The following is a 13,177-nucleotide window of genomic DNA, read 5'->3' on the forward strand; positions in this document are numbered from 1 at the left end:
TCTCATTCAAAGCTTTCTCCTCTGAACTCTAGACTCATTTAGCTCCAACTGCATGTTCAGTATTTCTGCTCACATGTTCCACTTGTATCACAAAAATAGCATATCTAAAATTAAACATTTTCATTCCTCATTAAATTTGTTCCATTTCTATTCCCTTTCCATTTCAGCAAGAAAGGCTAGCATCTACCAAGTTTCTCTCACAAGAACATACCCAGTGTTTTGGCCAATAAATAGCAGTAATTAGTAGAGGGCCCAACACATAGAAGATAACCTAATTAATAAAGAATGAATAAAATGAAGGACATGAATGTGACACAGGTCAGTTATCATAATTATGATGCAGGTGCTAAGTTTAGACTTTTTCAATGCTTACCCTCTTCTGTGGTTTCAAAATATGACAAACTTAACTCATATAAAATGCCTAAACATTTATACCCATTTGAAACTTCTGACCCAAACTGAATTATAAATGTTATTAAAGCCCAAATAATCTTGAACACAAATCACCAGTGAAATATTCAGTTTTCCACAGTTTAAACATAAATGTTTGGTCCTAAAATGTTACAGTTTACTACTGCTAATAATCAACACGAACATAATCCAACATAAATCCTTAAGACTTCATTATATCAGATGAGCCTTTTCTAGTAAGCCATTCTCTGTGGAGAAGGAATATCTCCAAATTAGGAAGTACATGTTAGTAGGAAAGATGTCACAATTGTAGCCTGAGCTGGATTGTTATTAATATTTAAACTGGTCCATAAGCAGATTAACTTGAGACAGCTTGAAAAGATTCTTGAAATAAAAAATCAGAAATAAGGAATTCTGATTCTTGAAATAAAGAATCAGAAGTAATTCAGCAATTGGAAATCTAAATTGAAGTAAAAGGAGATTTCAAATGATGTTAATAATAGAAAGAATCACGAGTATTAAACTCAATAACTTACCTGATCAGCAGACACTTAGTAGGAAGGAGGCACAAGTAGACACTTTTGTGAGGAGTCTGGTGGCTCCTTGGACTGTTTGCACTGGAGTCTTCAGAGTGACATGTTGAGAACACCAGTCCAGCAGACCAAGGCGCTAGGTGAGCTGGGATATTAGAATAGGTGAAGACCCTGGCCAGCCATTTGACATAGAGATAAATGCTAAGGGTTCTCAGCTCAGTGCTGAGACTAGAAGGATAGGAAGAAGCCAAGGATTTATTTGCTTGCTTCATTTCATAAACGTATAAATGCATTCTCCCCTTCCTCTCTCTCTCCAAACATTGTTATTTATCAGAGAGATAATCCCCTGAACTCCTCCTACCTGTCAAGGGAGATGGCTTTGTCTTATCCTGAGTCCCCTCATCTTTGTACGAATTTAAATGGATTCCTAAACATTTAAGAGTCAAAAACTAAAATTTCTGTTTAAACTAATATCTCCCTTACTTCTATCTGCTGACTGGCTAATTGGAACTTCTTTTGAGTAGCAGAGTGTACTATAATATTTTCTGTTTGGTAACAAAATGATTTGTTTTCATGTTAATTTTACAATAGAATGTAAGAAAGATTTTTTTTTTTAGCACTAGGATTTGAACTCAGGGCCTCATGCTTGCTAGGAAGGCACTTTGCCACTTGAACCACTTCATCAACACCAGAAATTTTGTCTAATCTCAGTTTTACCTAAAAAGTCTGTAAGACTGTATCTATCCATCTATTGATTGATCATCTATCTATCTATTTTTTTACCGAGCAAACCACTTTTTATTTAATGCTTCTCTTCTAGTCAGTGTCAAAACAAATTCACACTGATACAATAAAATGAAAACAGATATTCAGTATTTTTCTTGCCCTCATTGACTCATTAATTCCCTTTTTCAAATAAATTATGGTTTTAAAATTATAAAAATGTCCTGTTGATTTACATCAAGACTTGGGTTAAACTAGGTTACATTTAGTCTAAATTATGGAATAATTAGCAGATCTTTTAAAGAATTACACATTCCATTCTATCTAAATTTCTATAATCAGATCCTTGACATTTCTGTTTATTTGTCGATACTCATAATTGCTTAAATGTCAAAATTACCCGAAGCATTTGCATATAAAATGTATTTTCAAAATATTGCTGATTATGCTTATCAGAATATATATAGTCTGACTTAATGTTAAGTATGCTTTGCAATATTTTATTTTAATTTTTTATTTTTGAGGGCATTTCTCTCACTGCTTTACTTTTTATTGTTGTGCTGGGTGGGGGTACATTGTGGAATTTATTAAATTTTTTGCAACATATCAAATATATCATATTTGAATTCACCCCTTCATCATTCTCCTTCATTCCCCTGTCCGCCCATTCCTGGAATAGTTTCAATATCTATCTATCTATCATCTATCTATCTATCTGTCTGTCTACCTAGAGAAGGATGAAGAGAGAGCGAGAGAGGGAGAGAGAGAGAGAGAGATATTCATTACAGTTATCAGAAGATAACTGCTGAGTTAGAAAGGTCTCCAAACCTGTGACTTAACTGGAACCTGGGGAAATTTTGGTTGAAAAAAAATATCTTCTGGCCAGGGATTATCAGAGTATAGCAGAATTCATCATGTTGGCAACATTTTCTTCAGTGAAAAGGGAGAACGTATGTCATTGCTTAATCTGTACAAAAAATGTCAAAATGACATTCTGCGTCTCCAAAGCATAGGTTGCTATCATATTTTTAGAAGTACATTTTTTAAACCAATGGAAAACATTGAATAAAACAAAAAATATTATTAATATAAAAAATAAACATTATACAGAATAATATTACTTGTCTCATTTAAATAAAATAAAACCAGAGAATGTCTTGGTTGACTTATGTCTCATGGGTGGAATCTTTGTAATATTAGATCTTCATAAAGTTCCAATTTCTGTTTATGAAGCTTTCTTTCTTTCTCTTTCAAGGGAGGGCTCTGGAATTTCCCAGGTCTTTGCACAATCTCTGTCAAAGGAAGTCAAATTAGGTCAGAGAGAATTTTATTTCTCTAATGGGAAGACCAGGATGACACAGAAACAAACTTCTCCAAAAGGGGGTGAATGATTTCCTCACAGTTAAAACGGATTCAAACTCTGATTGTTTAGAATTCTGAAGGAACGACAGAGCATGTCAAAATCTTTCACCAAAAAAATAAATAAATGAAAAACACCCAAAATCCAAGAAACTAAAAACATGTTTTTTTGACCTGGAATACATATCATTGCAAATAAAGAGGATTTGAATAGCTGGCTTTACTACTTAAAATGACAAAACCATAGCCTGCTTCCTCTAGACAGGTTAAAAATTCATGCTGAAGATGCTGAAAATTTAATTTCTGAATGATAAAGGGTTTGGTATATGCATCTATGTAAATTGTGTGAGTTAGGTATAGGGGATTCTCCTCCAAAATTACGTTATTACCATCCAATATGGCAGACACTAATCACCAGAAGCACTTGAAAATGACCTAACAATACATATTATATTGATAATATCTTGAATATATTAACATATTATTTAAATTAATTTCCTTGCTTACTTTTACTTTTTAAAGTAGATATTAAAATTTTTAAACTTCACATCATGTACCATAATTTTTAATGCATAGCAAATACCCTGATAAATACTTACTAGATATAATTTTACTTAAAGACAATGAGTGTCTATCTGATGAGCAATGAGTAAACCATTGGAAAATTTTAAATGTATCTGTTGAATATGGAAAGAACCAATTGGATCTCCAATTATAGAGGTGTTCTCTGCAAATTTATCAGAATCCATTATTTCATTTTTGGATGATTCTGTTTTCTCTACGAAGGACTTCCCTCTTCTTTCCCTATCGTAACTCATCTCCTTATATAGAGATTAGAACCACTAAAATCTGTAGATATTAAAATTCCTTTGTACCAGGATTTCCTCCTCTCTGTCTTCTCAAGTTGTAAATTGGGTCACAGAGCTAGAAATTAAAATTTAACTTGCATAATGTATCCCACAGTTCATTTGGAACCCGAGACTAGACCAGCTGAGTGGGAAGAATCTACTGATACCCTCAAGCTTTGTTCCCCTGAGGAATTCCTGAGATGCTGCACAGAAAGGGCTGGAGAGGTAACTGAGCTCGGTGCATGGACAGAGAGAGAAACAATGACTATCTCTAAAGACTCAGTTTCTCAAATCATTAAATTCAGGGGTTGGGGACCTAGAAATCTTTCCCATAGATGCTTTGAAGGAAGGAATCATGTGGCCCTAAGTGGATTCCTATTCTCTTTTAACTCCATGACAAAATACACATTGTTCATATTAATCATTTATTTATTCCATTAAGGATTTATGAATACTTTAGTTATAGTCATAGAATCAAAATATTTATAAGATCACATGGCTGAGTATATTACCTGTATCGTAGCTGAAAAGATTAGACATGAAGAATATTTTTGAAGTATCATTAAATTTCAAAAGCATTATATTTGGGCGTGTTAAAATTGTACCAAAATAATGCTACCAGACAGAAAAGATTTTTCTTTTACTCATTTTTACTGGAGCCAGAGACAAATATCTATTGGTTTATAGGTTATTAGATCTGAACCTTCAATTCCAAGAAAGATTTAATTAGATGAAGACAGGCTGGAGAAGGTGATGGGTAGGAATTACTGTAATTTCCTCAATGTTCTTGAATACCCATTCCAGATATGTCCTGGTTTTGGCTCTGCATTCTTGAGACAGAAGAAGGCAATGTCTTCTGGTGGAATTTAGGGGAGAGAGAAGCTGTATTAGACCTAAATAAAGCAACACTATGGGTCTATGGAATTTTCTTTCTTTGTTTTTTTTGAGCATTGGGGATTGAACACAGTGCTTTACAACTTGAGCTCCATCCCCAGTCCAGGTATACAGGAGTTTTAAAGCACTCAAGTGAATCAAATTTACTTCATGTCCATTTTCTGCAGATCTATCCAATAAAGGAAAGAAATGATCGTACTCGCCAGGCTCTCATCATATGCAATATAGAGTTTGACCATCTTACTCTGAGAGAAGGGGCTGACTTTGACATCACAGGAATGAAGGGGTTGCTTGAAGACCTGGGCTACACTGTGGTTGTAGAAAAGAACCTTACAGCCAGCGTAAGAACCCCTACCTCTACCCTAATCTCATAATATAACCAACACATATCCTCTACTACACATTGGTTTTATAATGTTGGATGAAAGTCTTCAGAAGCTCAGGCTACATTTGTGTGTTATCAAAGTGATGAAAGTAGATATTTGAAATTTATCCCTTTTGTGGTCCATATATCCTCATACCATGTGACTATAGAAAATGTGAATGACATGAGTACCCATACAATTCTTAGCTCCAAAGTGAAGTGAATATGATTCATCCCTAGAAATTTCTACAGTAGTGAGAATTGAGTATGAGTGAACATGTAAAATAAATCTTAGTTCTGATTGGTGCCAGACTCTTTCCGTGGTACTGGGAAGAGGTCTATAAATGAGACAAGAAACATCTGGGTTGCATCAGTCTAGTTTAGAGAGGAAAGAGAAAATAAAAGTATGAGAAAAATGGAGTTTTAGGATTTTGTTTTGTGTATGTGTCTACATAAATGAAAAGAAACTCAAGGATTATGAACAAAAAAGGAAAAGTGGAAGCATGAGAGAGAAGAGACTGGACACCCATGTTGATGGAGTGATCCAGTAAACCTTCTGTGGGGAGATAGCATAGAAGTGAGATGTGATTATCAAATGAGATGGATCTGGGAAGATGTGAGGGAAGCATCTACCAAATAGAGGGAGCTACAAATGGAACCAAAATAGGTATGGGAAAACACAGAGAGAAGAGCATCTAGAACAGAGTTTGTAGGACAGGGGGACACTGCAGGAAGGTGGAATATAATCAGGTCAGAAGTTTGATTTTACACAAAGCACATGGCAAGGGCTTTAGAGGAAAGGTGTTGTGATGATTTCGTAACACAAGGCTATTATTAGATGAGAAAAGACAAATAGGAGATGGAAAAGAAAAATAATATGAATAACATAAATAAATATGTATTAAGAAGCAGTTTATAGTATGTCAACAGGAACAGAAACTGGGAATCCACCGATCCATTCTGAAGAATAAATAAAACAACCACCATTACTGAGTGAATACTATTATCAGAACCTTATATAAGATTTTTATTGTTCATACTGAATTTAGCAATTCTGGTTAATTTTTAATGCTTTTTCTACTGAAGAAGACATTGTCCTTTTCTAGGATATGGAATCAGTGCTGAAGAAATTTGCTGCCCAGCCCGAGCACAGGTCCTCAGACAGCACATTCTTAGTGCTTATGTCTCACGGTACCCTGCATGGAATCTGTGGAACCACGCATAGTGACAAGACACCAGATGTGCTAGTTTATGACAAAATCTATCAAATATTCAACAATCACAAATGCCGTGGTTTAAGAGACAAACCCAAGGTCATCATTGTGCAGGCATGCAGAGGTGGTGAGTTCTGAGATAGATAATCTAATAGTTGCAAAGGAGTTTAAGAGGAATGTGATATATGTTTAATATCTAGGAACAATAATCTTAGAATACAATAAAGTAAATTTAATTATTAGGAAATTCTAGCTAAGGTCATATCATAAAAATTTAACCTGGTTAGCTGAGGAATTTTTATAGAATTGCAATGCAGGATAAGTGATGAAAACTTCCAGAATCAATAAATTAGTAAAACAGAAATATCCAAATGATAGAAAAGAATCCTTTTGTAAATAGCTTCACTTGCAAGTGATTTTGCATTATGTGTCTTGATAAGAATTGTATTTGTGAGGTCACTGGACTTGGTGGCTCACACCTGCAATTTAGTTACATGAGAGACTGAGATTAGGAAGAGTGCATCTGAGGTCAGCCAAGGCAAGAAGTTCGCAAGATCACATCTCAACAGAAGGAAGGTGGACAGGGTGGTATTCGCCTGTTAGTGTGAAATAGGAGGATTTATGGTCTATGACAGCCTGGACAACAAACAAGACCCTATCTCCAAAAGGGTGGAAGCCTTGGTTAACTGGTAAACCACTTGCCTAGCAAGTACCAAGCACTGAGTTCAAACCTTAGAACTACAATAAAGTGATTCCTTCCACAACCCAATAAACATGGGTAGGTAAATCACCCAGGCAAAAAGTCAACAAGGAAATATTTGAGTTAAGTAACACTACCAATCAAATGGACGTAGAAGACCTCTACAGAATATTCTATCCCACAGCTACAGAATATATGTTCTTTATATTGACACATGCAACATTTTCCAAATTAAACCATATAGTAGGCCCTAATACTATCCTTAACAAATTCAAAAACAGTGCAAAGATGACTTGCATCTTAATCACATAGCAAAGGAATTAAGCTAGAAATCAACTGCAAGGGAAGCTAGAGAAACGGTATTTCTTCCAGTTTTACAATACTGTCACTATTTTGACTTATTCATTAATTAGCACATTGTTTGATAACACTAGAAAGAAATCAAAATTGTGTGTATGTACATGTAGTGTGTGTTTGTGTGTGTGCGTGCAACAAATTAGAATGAACATTCAAAAAGAATGATGGGGCAATGGTGATAGTCCTACTGAGAGAGCAGAGCAACCTAGGAAGTTGATGTCTTCACAGGAAACCCTGGGGAAGTGTGGGTCAGAGACTCTCCAGCCACCCTGACAGACAGCTCTTCACAGTCAGAGAAGAATCTGGAGGCTGATGCTGTTCGCCTGAGCCATGTGGAGAAGGATTTCATTGCTTTGTACTCTACAACTCCACGTATGTATCTTTCAATTCCGGATTGGTGGGTATAAGACCACCTTTCAGTTATTCTAGAAATTCAAGGTAAGTTCCAGGTAGCAATGTTCTGACAGAAAACTTGATTGTTGCCTATGTATATAAATAAATCATATCTCTGGTCAGCTGTAGAGATTCCCATACACATGCTTTTAAAACCTTTGCTTTTATTATAAGTGTTGCACTTTACAATCAGTTAATATATAATCAACCCACTTACCACATCTTAAGCCTATTATACAGTATTATACTGAACACTAAAATTTCTGGCACTAATTCATCTTCCCTGCTTTGTTACATTGTGGAAAACAGCATGAATTTATCTGTAAACAAACTTGGAGCCAGGTGGCCATGTATTGTCATGTGCTCTCTCTGTGAATTGGGGATGTTCTGCCATTCTTCTGAACGTCTTTGCTCTCCTTTTGTGAAATGCAATAATTCTAGACGTCTACCCACCTCTCTTCATAGCCTAGGAAATGAATGTACACTGCAGATAGCTGCATGAATCACAATACCATCACTATGCAATCTCTCGCAGTTCTGACAAACTTTCCTTCCATTTCCACCTTTGCCAGCTTTATGTTGTTTCTGTAGTAAAGGAGATAATGCAGGCTCATCAGTGCTTACCTTAAACCTCTAAAGCGTTTCCTCAGCTGTGCTTTAAAAAAATCTATAAAGTATATAATGAAGAAGTTAGCGAAAGTCCTTAGACCAAGACTTATTATTTTTTGTCTTCATAGATAATGTTTCCTATAGAGATCCCACGAAAGGTTCTCCCTTCGTCACTCAACTCGTTACATGCTTCCAAAAATATTCCCGGTCCTGTCACATACTGGAAATATTTGTGAAGGTAAGCTTCCTTTTCCATATCAAATCATTAATTCAGTTGTTCAGAATATATCATTATTCACCTTTCACATGACAATGACTTCCTTTGACAAAAACAGAGTAGTATCTGATTTTTATTCAGGTGTTTAAAATCTGGTTTAGAGAAGAATGCCAATATGCCAGCATAGGAGATCAAAGTAAAACAGAATGATATAAATTGACAGGTTATATTCTATAATGATGTGAATTCCCAAATTCAGAGAATAGCAAGTATTTAAAATTAATTACTTAATATATTAAATAAAGATTTATTGGGTAATCTAATAAGAAGTGAGTGATTTTCCCTTGTGATGCAGGAGTAAATGCAACAAGTGGTTAATCGTAAGTCTACTAAGACCTCACATTTGGATAGCAAAAAGGCCTCAAACAAACACATAGCTACAGATTGAGATTATCCACCAAGAGAAAGACCCAGACATGGAAGAGAATAAAAGTACTCTGATGGAATGATCCAGAAAGGAAGACTTAATAATGCTTCCTCAACTTAGTTCAGTCTTTATTTGTCCTTAATTTTCATTTTCCTTCTCAGCTCTTAACACTATCCACCCAACATACATTTTATTTACATATTTGTCTTTTCACTTGTATTTGCTCAATAACACACTCTCCAGAAAGGCAAGGATTTATTCCACATTGCACTATGTGTGGCACATAGCAGACTTTAAATTAACACTTACTGAACAAATAGACCTAAAAGTTAATGAAAAGATGCTCCCAACTTCCTTTTTATACAGAGAAATGGACTGGTTTAAGAATACAAAATGTATGGTAGTTTTACATTCAAAATTGTAGAAGTCAGTGACACTCAAGAGAAAGGAGACATAAAGCTTGCATGGGTTGGTATGTGATTTAGGATTTCTGAGAATGGGGACCTAAGAAGTTAAGTTCAGTTGTTAGAATAGGAATTAGCCATGATACTGAAAATGATATTCCTAGATAAGTCTAGAAAAATTGTGTTTAGGGTAAGTAGGATCTCACTGTTAAGTTCAGAAAAAAAGAATACAAGGGATGCAAAAGTTGCTCAGTGTTCAAGAGTTATGTACTTCCTAAACAATGATGAATACAGAATTTTTTAAACCCGTTTAAATCAACATAAGAAGGAGACTAAGATAGAAAGGAGAAAAATAGAGGGGAAGAACTAATTTCTTGGCTCTATATGTATGTGGAAATGTCATAATAAAACACCCTGTATAGCTATCTTAAACCAAAAACATGCCTTTTTTTTTAACAAATACAGAAAACAGGAAAGTAAAACACATCCTGTATGGGGAGTGGGTATCAGTGGGAGGGGGGATAGATAAGAAAAGGGAGTCAAAGGGTGAATATGGTGGGAATATACTGTACACATAGATTAAATGGAAAAATGAGACCTGTTAAAATTATTCAAAGAATGGGGGGAGGGAGGGTAAAGGAGAAGGATGGAGGGGGTGAATTCCACTACAATATATTGTAAGAAGTTTTGTAAATGTTATAATGTACCCCCAGTACAACAATAATAAAAAAGAAATATAAAAAAAATAAATAAATAACTTAATAACAAGATTTTGGGATTTGAGTCTCCTGGGTCGGGTTAACTAAAGGAATCCTCCAAATCTAATTCTGATGTAGAGATCTCAGGATGATAGGTTGCCAGGTTTGTAGCTCAAAAGTGAAATGGAGAGGAAATGTAGGTGAAAAATTCTGGATTTGGCATTAAGATGTTTATTTTAAGTAATGAGCACAGTCTTACAAGGGTGTCAAGTCTAAGGTGAAAGATAGAAGTATCTCAAAGTTAGAATATCTTGAAATGAGGTCCAATCTTTTCTAGGAATGCCCTTAACTCTTGAAATTTGCTGACATATGGTGCAAAATCTTTCTGAAGTCTTATCTCAGCTGAAGCTTAGTTTTGGTTTTAGGTACAACAATCATTTGAAAAACCAAGTATTGAATCCCAGATGCCCACCATTGAACGAACAACACTGTCAAGATATTTCTACCTCTTTCCTGGCAATTGAAAATAGTAAGTACCAAGAGTTGTGGTCAGCAGATGAAATAAATGCTCTGTAAGCTGAGATGAACCATGACCAATGGCATCTAACTGCTTGGATGAACATATTACAGTTTCTTGTGGATGTAGTTTGATGATTATTGCTAGTTTTAATTCTGCTTTCATGCATTTTGATCCCTTTCTCCATAATCAATCAATCAACCAATCAAGGACAGAAGAAAAACCGAGACAAAAGTAATAAACAATTAAAAATCCATGGTAGCAATTAATCACTGCAAATATTTACCCACATCATGTTTGATCCCTGCCTTGTGACACTCCAGGTTTAAAATTACATGCATATTTCAGTGGAGCAGGTTGCAGTGCCGAACTTACTCAATAGAACCACATTGACCCATTGATTAATAACTGATATTAATCAATAATCACAATGTGATACATTCTGTTCTAAATGCAAGGAACACACTCGTGAACAAAGTCAATGGAATCTTTTCCTTCAGAAAGCTTATATTCTAATAAGAATACACAGAGTGTAAATATATGACCATTTAAATTGTCACAGGTCAGAGAGTAATAACAGTTAAGTACAAAAATAAAGAAAGCCACTGTGGGTTAGTGGCTATTGTGCTGGTATAGAAATATTATTCAGGAAAGAGTTCTTTGAAAGAATAAAATCAAAACAAGGAACTGATAGTGTGAGAGTGAATATCATGGCTGTTAGGCAGGAAAACTGTCCAACCTGAGGACAGAGGTGGGAAAATTTCCTTTGGGAGAAATGTAATAAATATTCTTAAAGAACTGGAAAGATACAGTATGACTTGAGTATAATGAGAATGGGAAAAATAAGAGTTTCACTTGGAAAATTAAAGAATTGTCTGATAACAAGGGCTTTCATAACCATATACGAAATATTGGATAGCTTTTATTCTGAGTGAGAAACCAAACTCTTCAAGTGCTCTTTAACAAAGTGATATAATTGAACTTAGGTTTTACCAAGTTCATTTCCAGTGCTACTGACTGTGAGGCTGCAGTGCTTCCAGTGGAAATCAAGGGAAGAGGGAAGCATATGAGAGAGAACAGAAGAGTGTAGTGAGGGAAAAGATGAGGTCTGCGTGGGCAACCACCTTCACCTGTCACTCTTCCTCTCTTCTACAGAAACCACAGGAAGCTCAGCTTTCCATTTCAACTTCAAGAAGTGCATTTGCCAATACAGAACATGCATTAAACCCTCTGAGGCCTGGATTATCATCAATTTTTATGAAGTACTGGGACTTGAACTCAAGACCTTGCTCTTGCTTGGCAAGTTTCTACACCAGAGACACATCCTGGTCCTAAATTTACCTTTTGTATATCAATAAAACTAAAACAGATAAACTGTGTTTTTTTGGGTTCTATAACAGAGAACAGAACTGCAATTAACATGGTGAGAGAATGGACATGAAATGGGACAAGCTACGTGGATTTTTTGGGCCATGCAATATCTGAACTCCCTGAGGAAAGAACTGTCTGAGACTCACCATCAGCAAGGGCTGAAAGGAGATGCTGCCTAAAACTACAACCAGATCTCACTCCCCACACATTAGGACTACTACAAAAACAAACAAACAAACAAACAGGAAGCTGCAAGATTGTGATGTAACTAGAGCCCTGATATACTGTGGATAGGAGCTTAACAAATACTGAAAAAAATAGTTCTTGAAAAAATTAAATTCACCCATAATTTCCACTTCTGAGTGAATACTCACAAGAGACAGCAGTGTCTCAAAGAGATATTTGTTCACTCATGCTCATGGAGGTTTCATTGACAATACCAAAAATGTGGAAGTAATCCAAGCATTATCAACTTCTGAACTAGCTATCAACTCTTTACTTAAAGAGTGTAATATTTACATATGTGATATTCAGTCTTAAAAGGGAAATAAATTTTGCCATACATTACAATATGGATGAAACTTGCAGACATTATGCTAGTGAAACAAGTCAGCCATACAGAGACATATACAGTATGACTTCAGCCATAGGTGATACCCACTATAGTCAAATTCATAAAGACAGATAGGTAGTAGAATAGAGATGTCAGGGTATTGGGAGAGGAGGAAATGGGTAATGTGTCATTTTTTCTTCAGCTGTGACCGAATACCTGAGACAGGATGTTTTATAAAGCAAAAAGGCTCATTTAGTTCAAGATTCTGGTAACTTGAGGGACGAAACACTATCCTAGAAGGGCCTTTGGATATTTCAAAATGGGGAAGACAAACTGAAAGGGAACCAGCTGCATGCACAAGGTAACAAGTACCTGATGTGGTGTTCCTTTATAACAACACATTCTTGGAGTGAGACCAACATCAAACTTTCCAAGGATGCTTTCCTATTTGCTTAATTTCTTTAAAGTGGACCCCACATCATAAACATTCTACCACCTCAACACTACCGCCCTGGGGATCAATCTTCCAGCCCAGGAAGCTTCCTGGGCCACAACCAATATTCGAATTATAGCAGGGAGTTATTT

At 35.5% G+C, this 13,177-nt stretch overlaps 1 protein-coding gene across 1 annotated transcript in view; it reads left to right on the top strand.

Moving 5' to 3' along the window:
• The window catches only part of LOC109694936 (uncharacterized), a 31,864-nt gene extending 19,822 nt beyond the window's left edge, over positions 1 to 12,042 (top strand). The window contains exons 12-18 of the mRNA XM_074059702.1: positions 3,990 to 4,099; positions 4,936 to 5,109; positions 6,239 to 6,473; positions 7,632 to 7,775; positions 8,534 to 8,643; positions 10,577 to 10,680; positions 11,824 to 12,042. Of these exons, the coding sequence (XP_073915803.1) occupies positions 3,990 to 4,099; positions 4,936 to 5,109; positions 6,239 to 6,473; positions 7,632 to 7,775; positions 8,534 to 8,643; positions 10,577 to 10,675 (872 nt within the window). The 3' untranslated portion in view covers positions 10,676 to 10,680; positions 11,824 to 12,042. The remainder of the gene's footprint in view (positions 1 to 3,989; positions 4,100 to 4,935; positions 5,110 to 6,238; positions 6,474 to 7,631; positions 7,776 to 8,533; positions 8,644 to 10,576; positions 10,681 to 11,823) is intronic.
• The last annotated feature ends 1,135 nt before the right edge of the window (positions 12,043 to 13,177 follow it).

Source organism: Castor canadensis, chromosome 2, assembly GCF_047511655.1.
Source record: "Castor canadensis chromosome 2, mCasCan1.hap1v2, whole genome shotgun sequence".
In the NCBI taxonomy this organism is placed as follows: domain Eukaryota; kingdom Metazoa; phylum Chordata; class Mammalia; order Rodentia; family Castoridae; genus Castor; species Castor canadensis.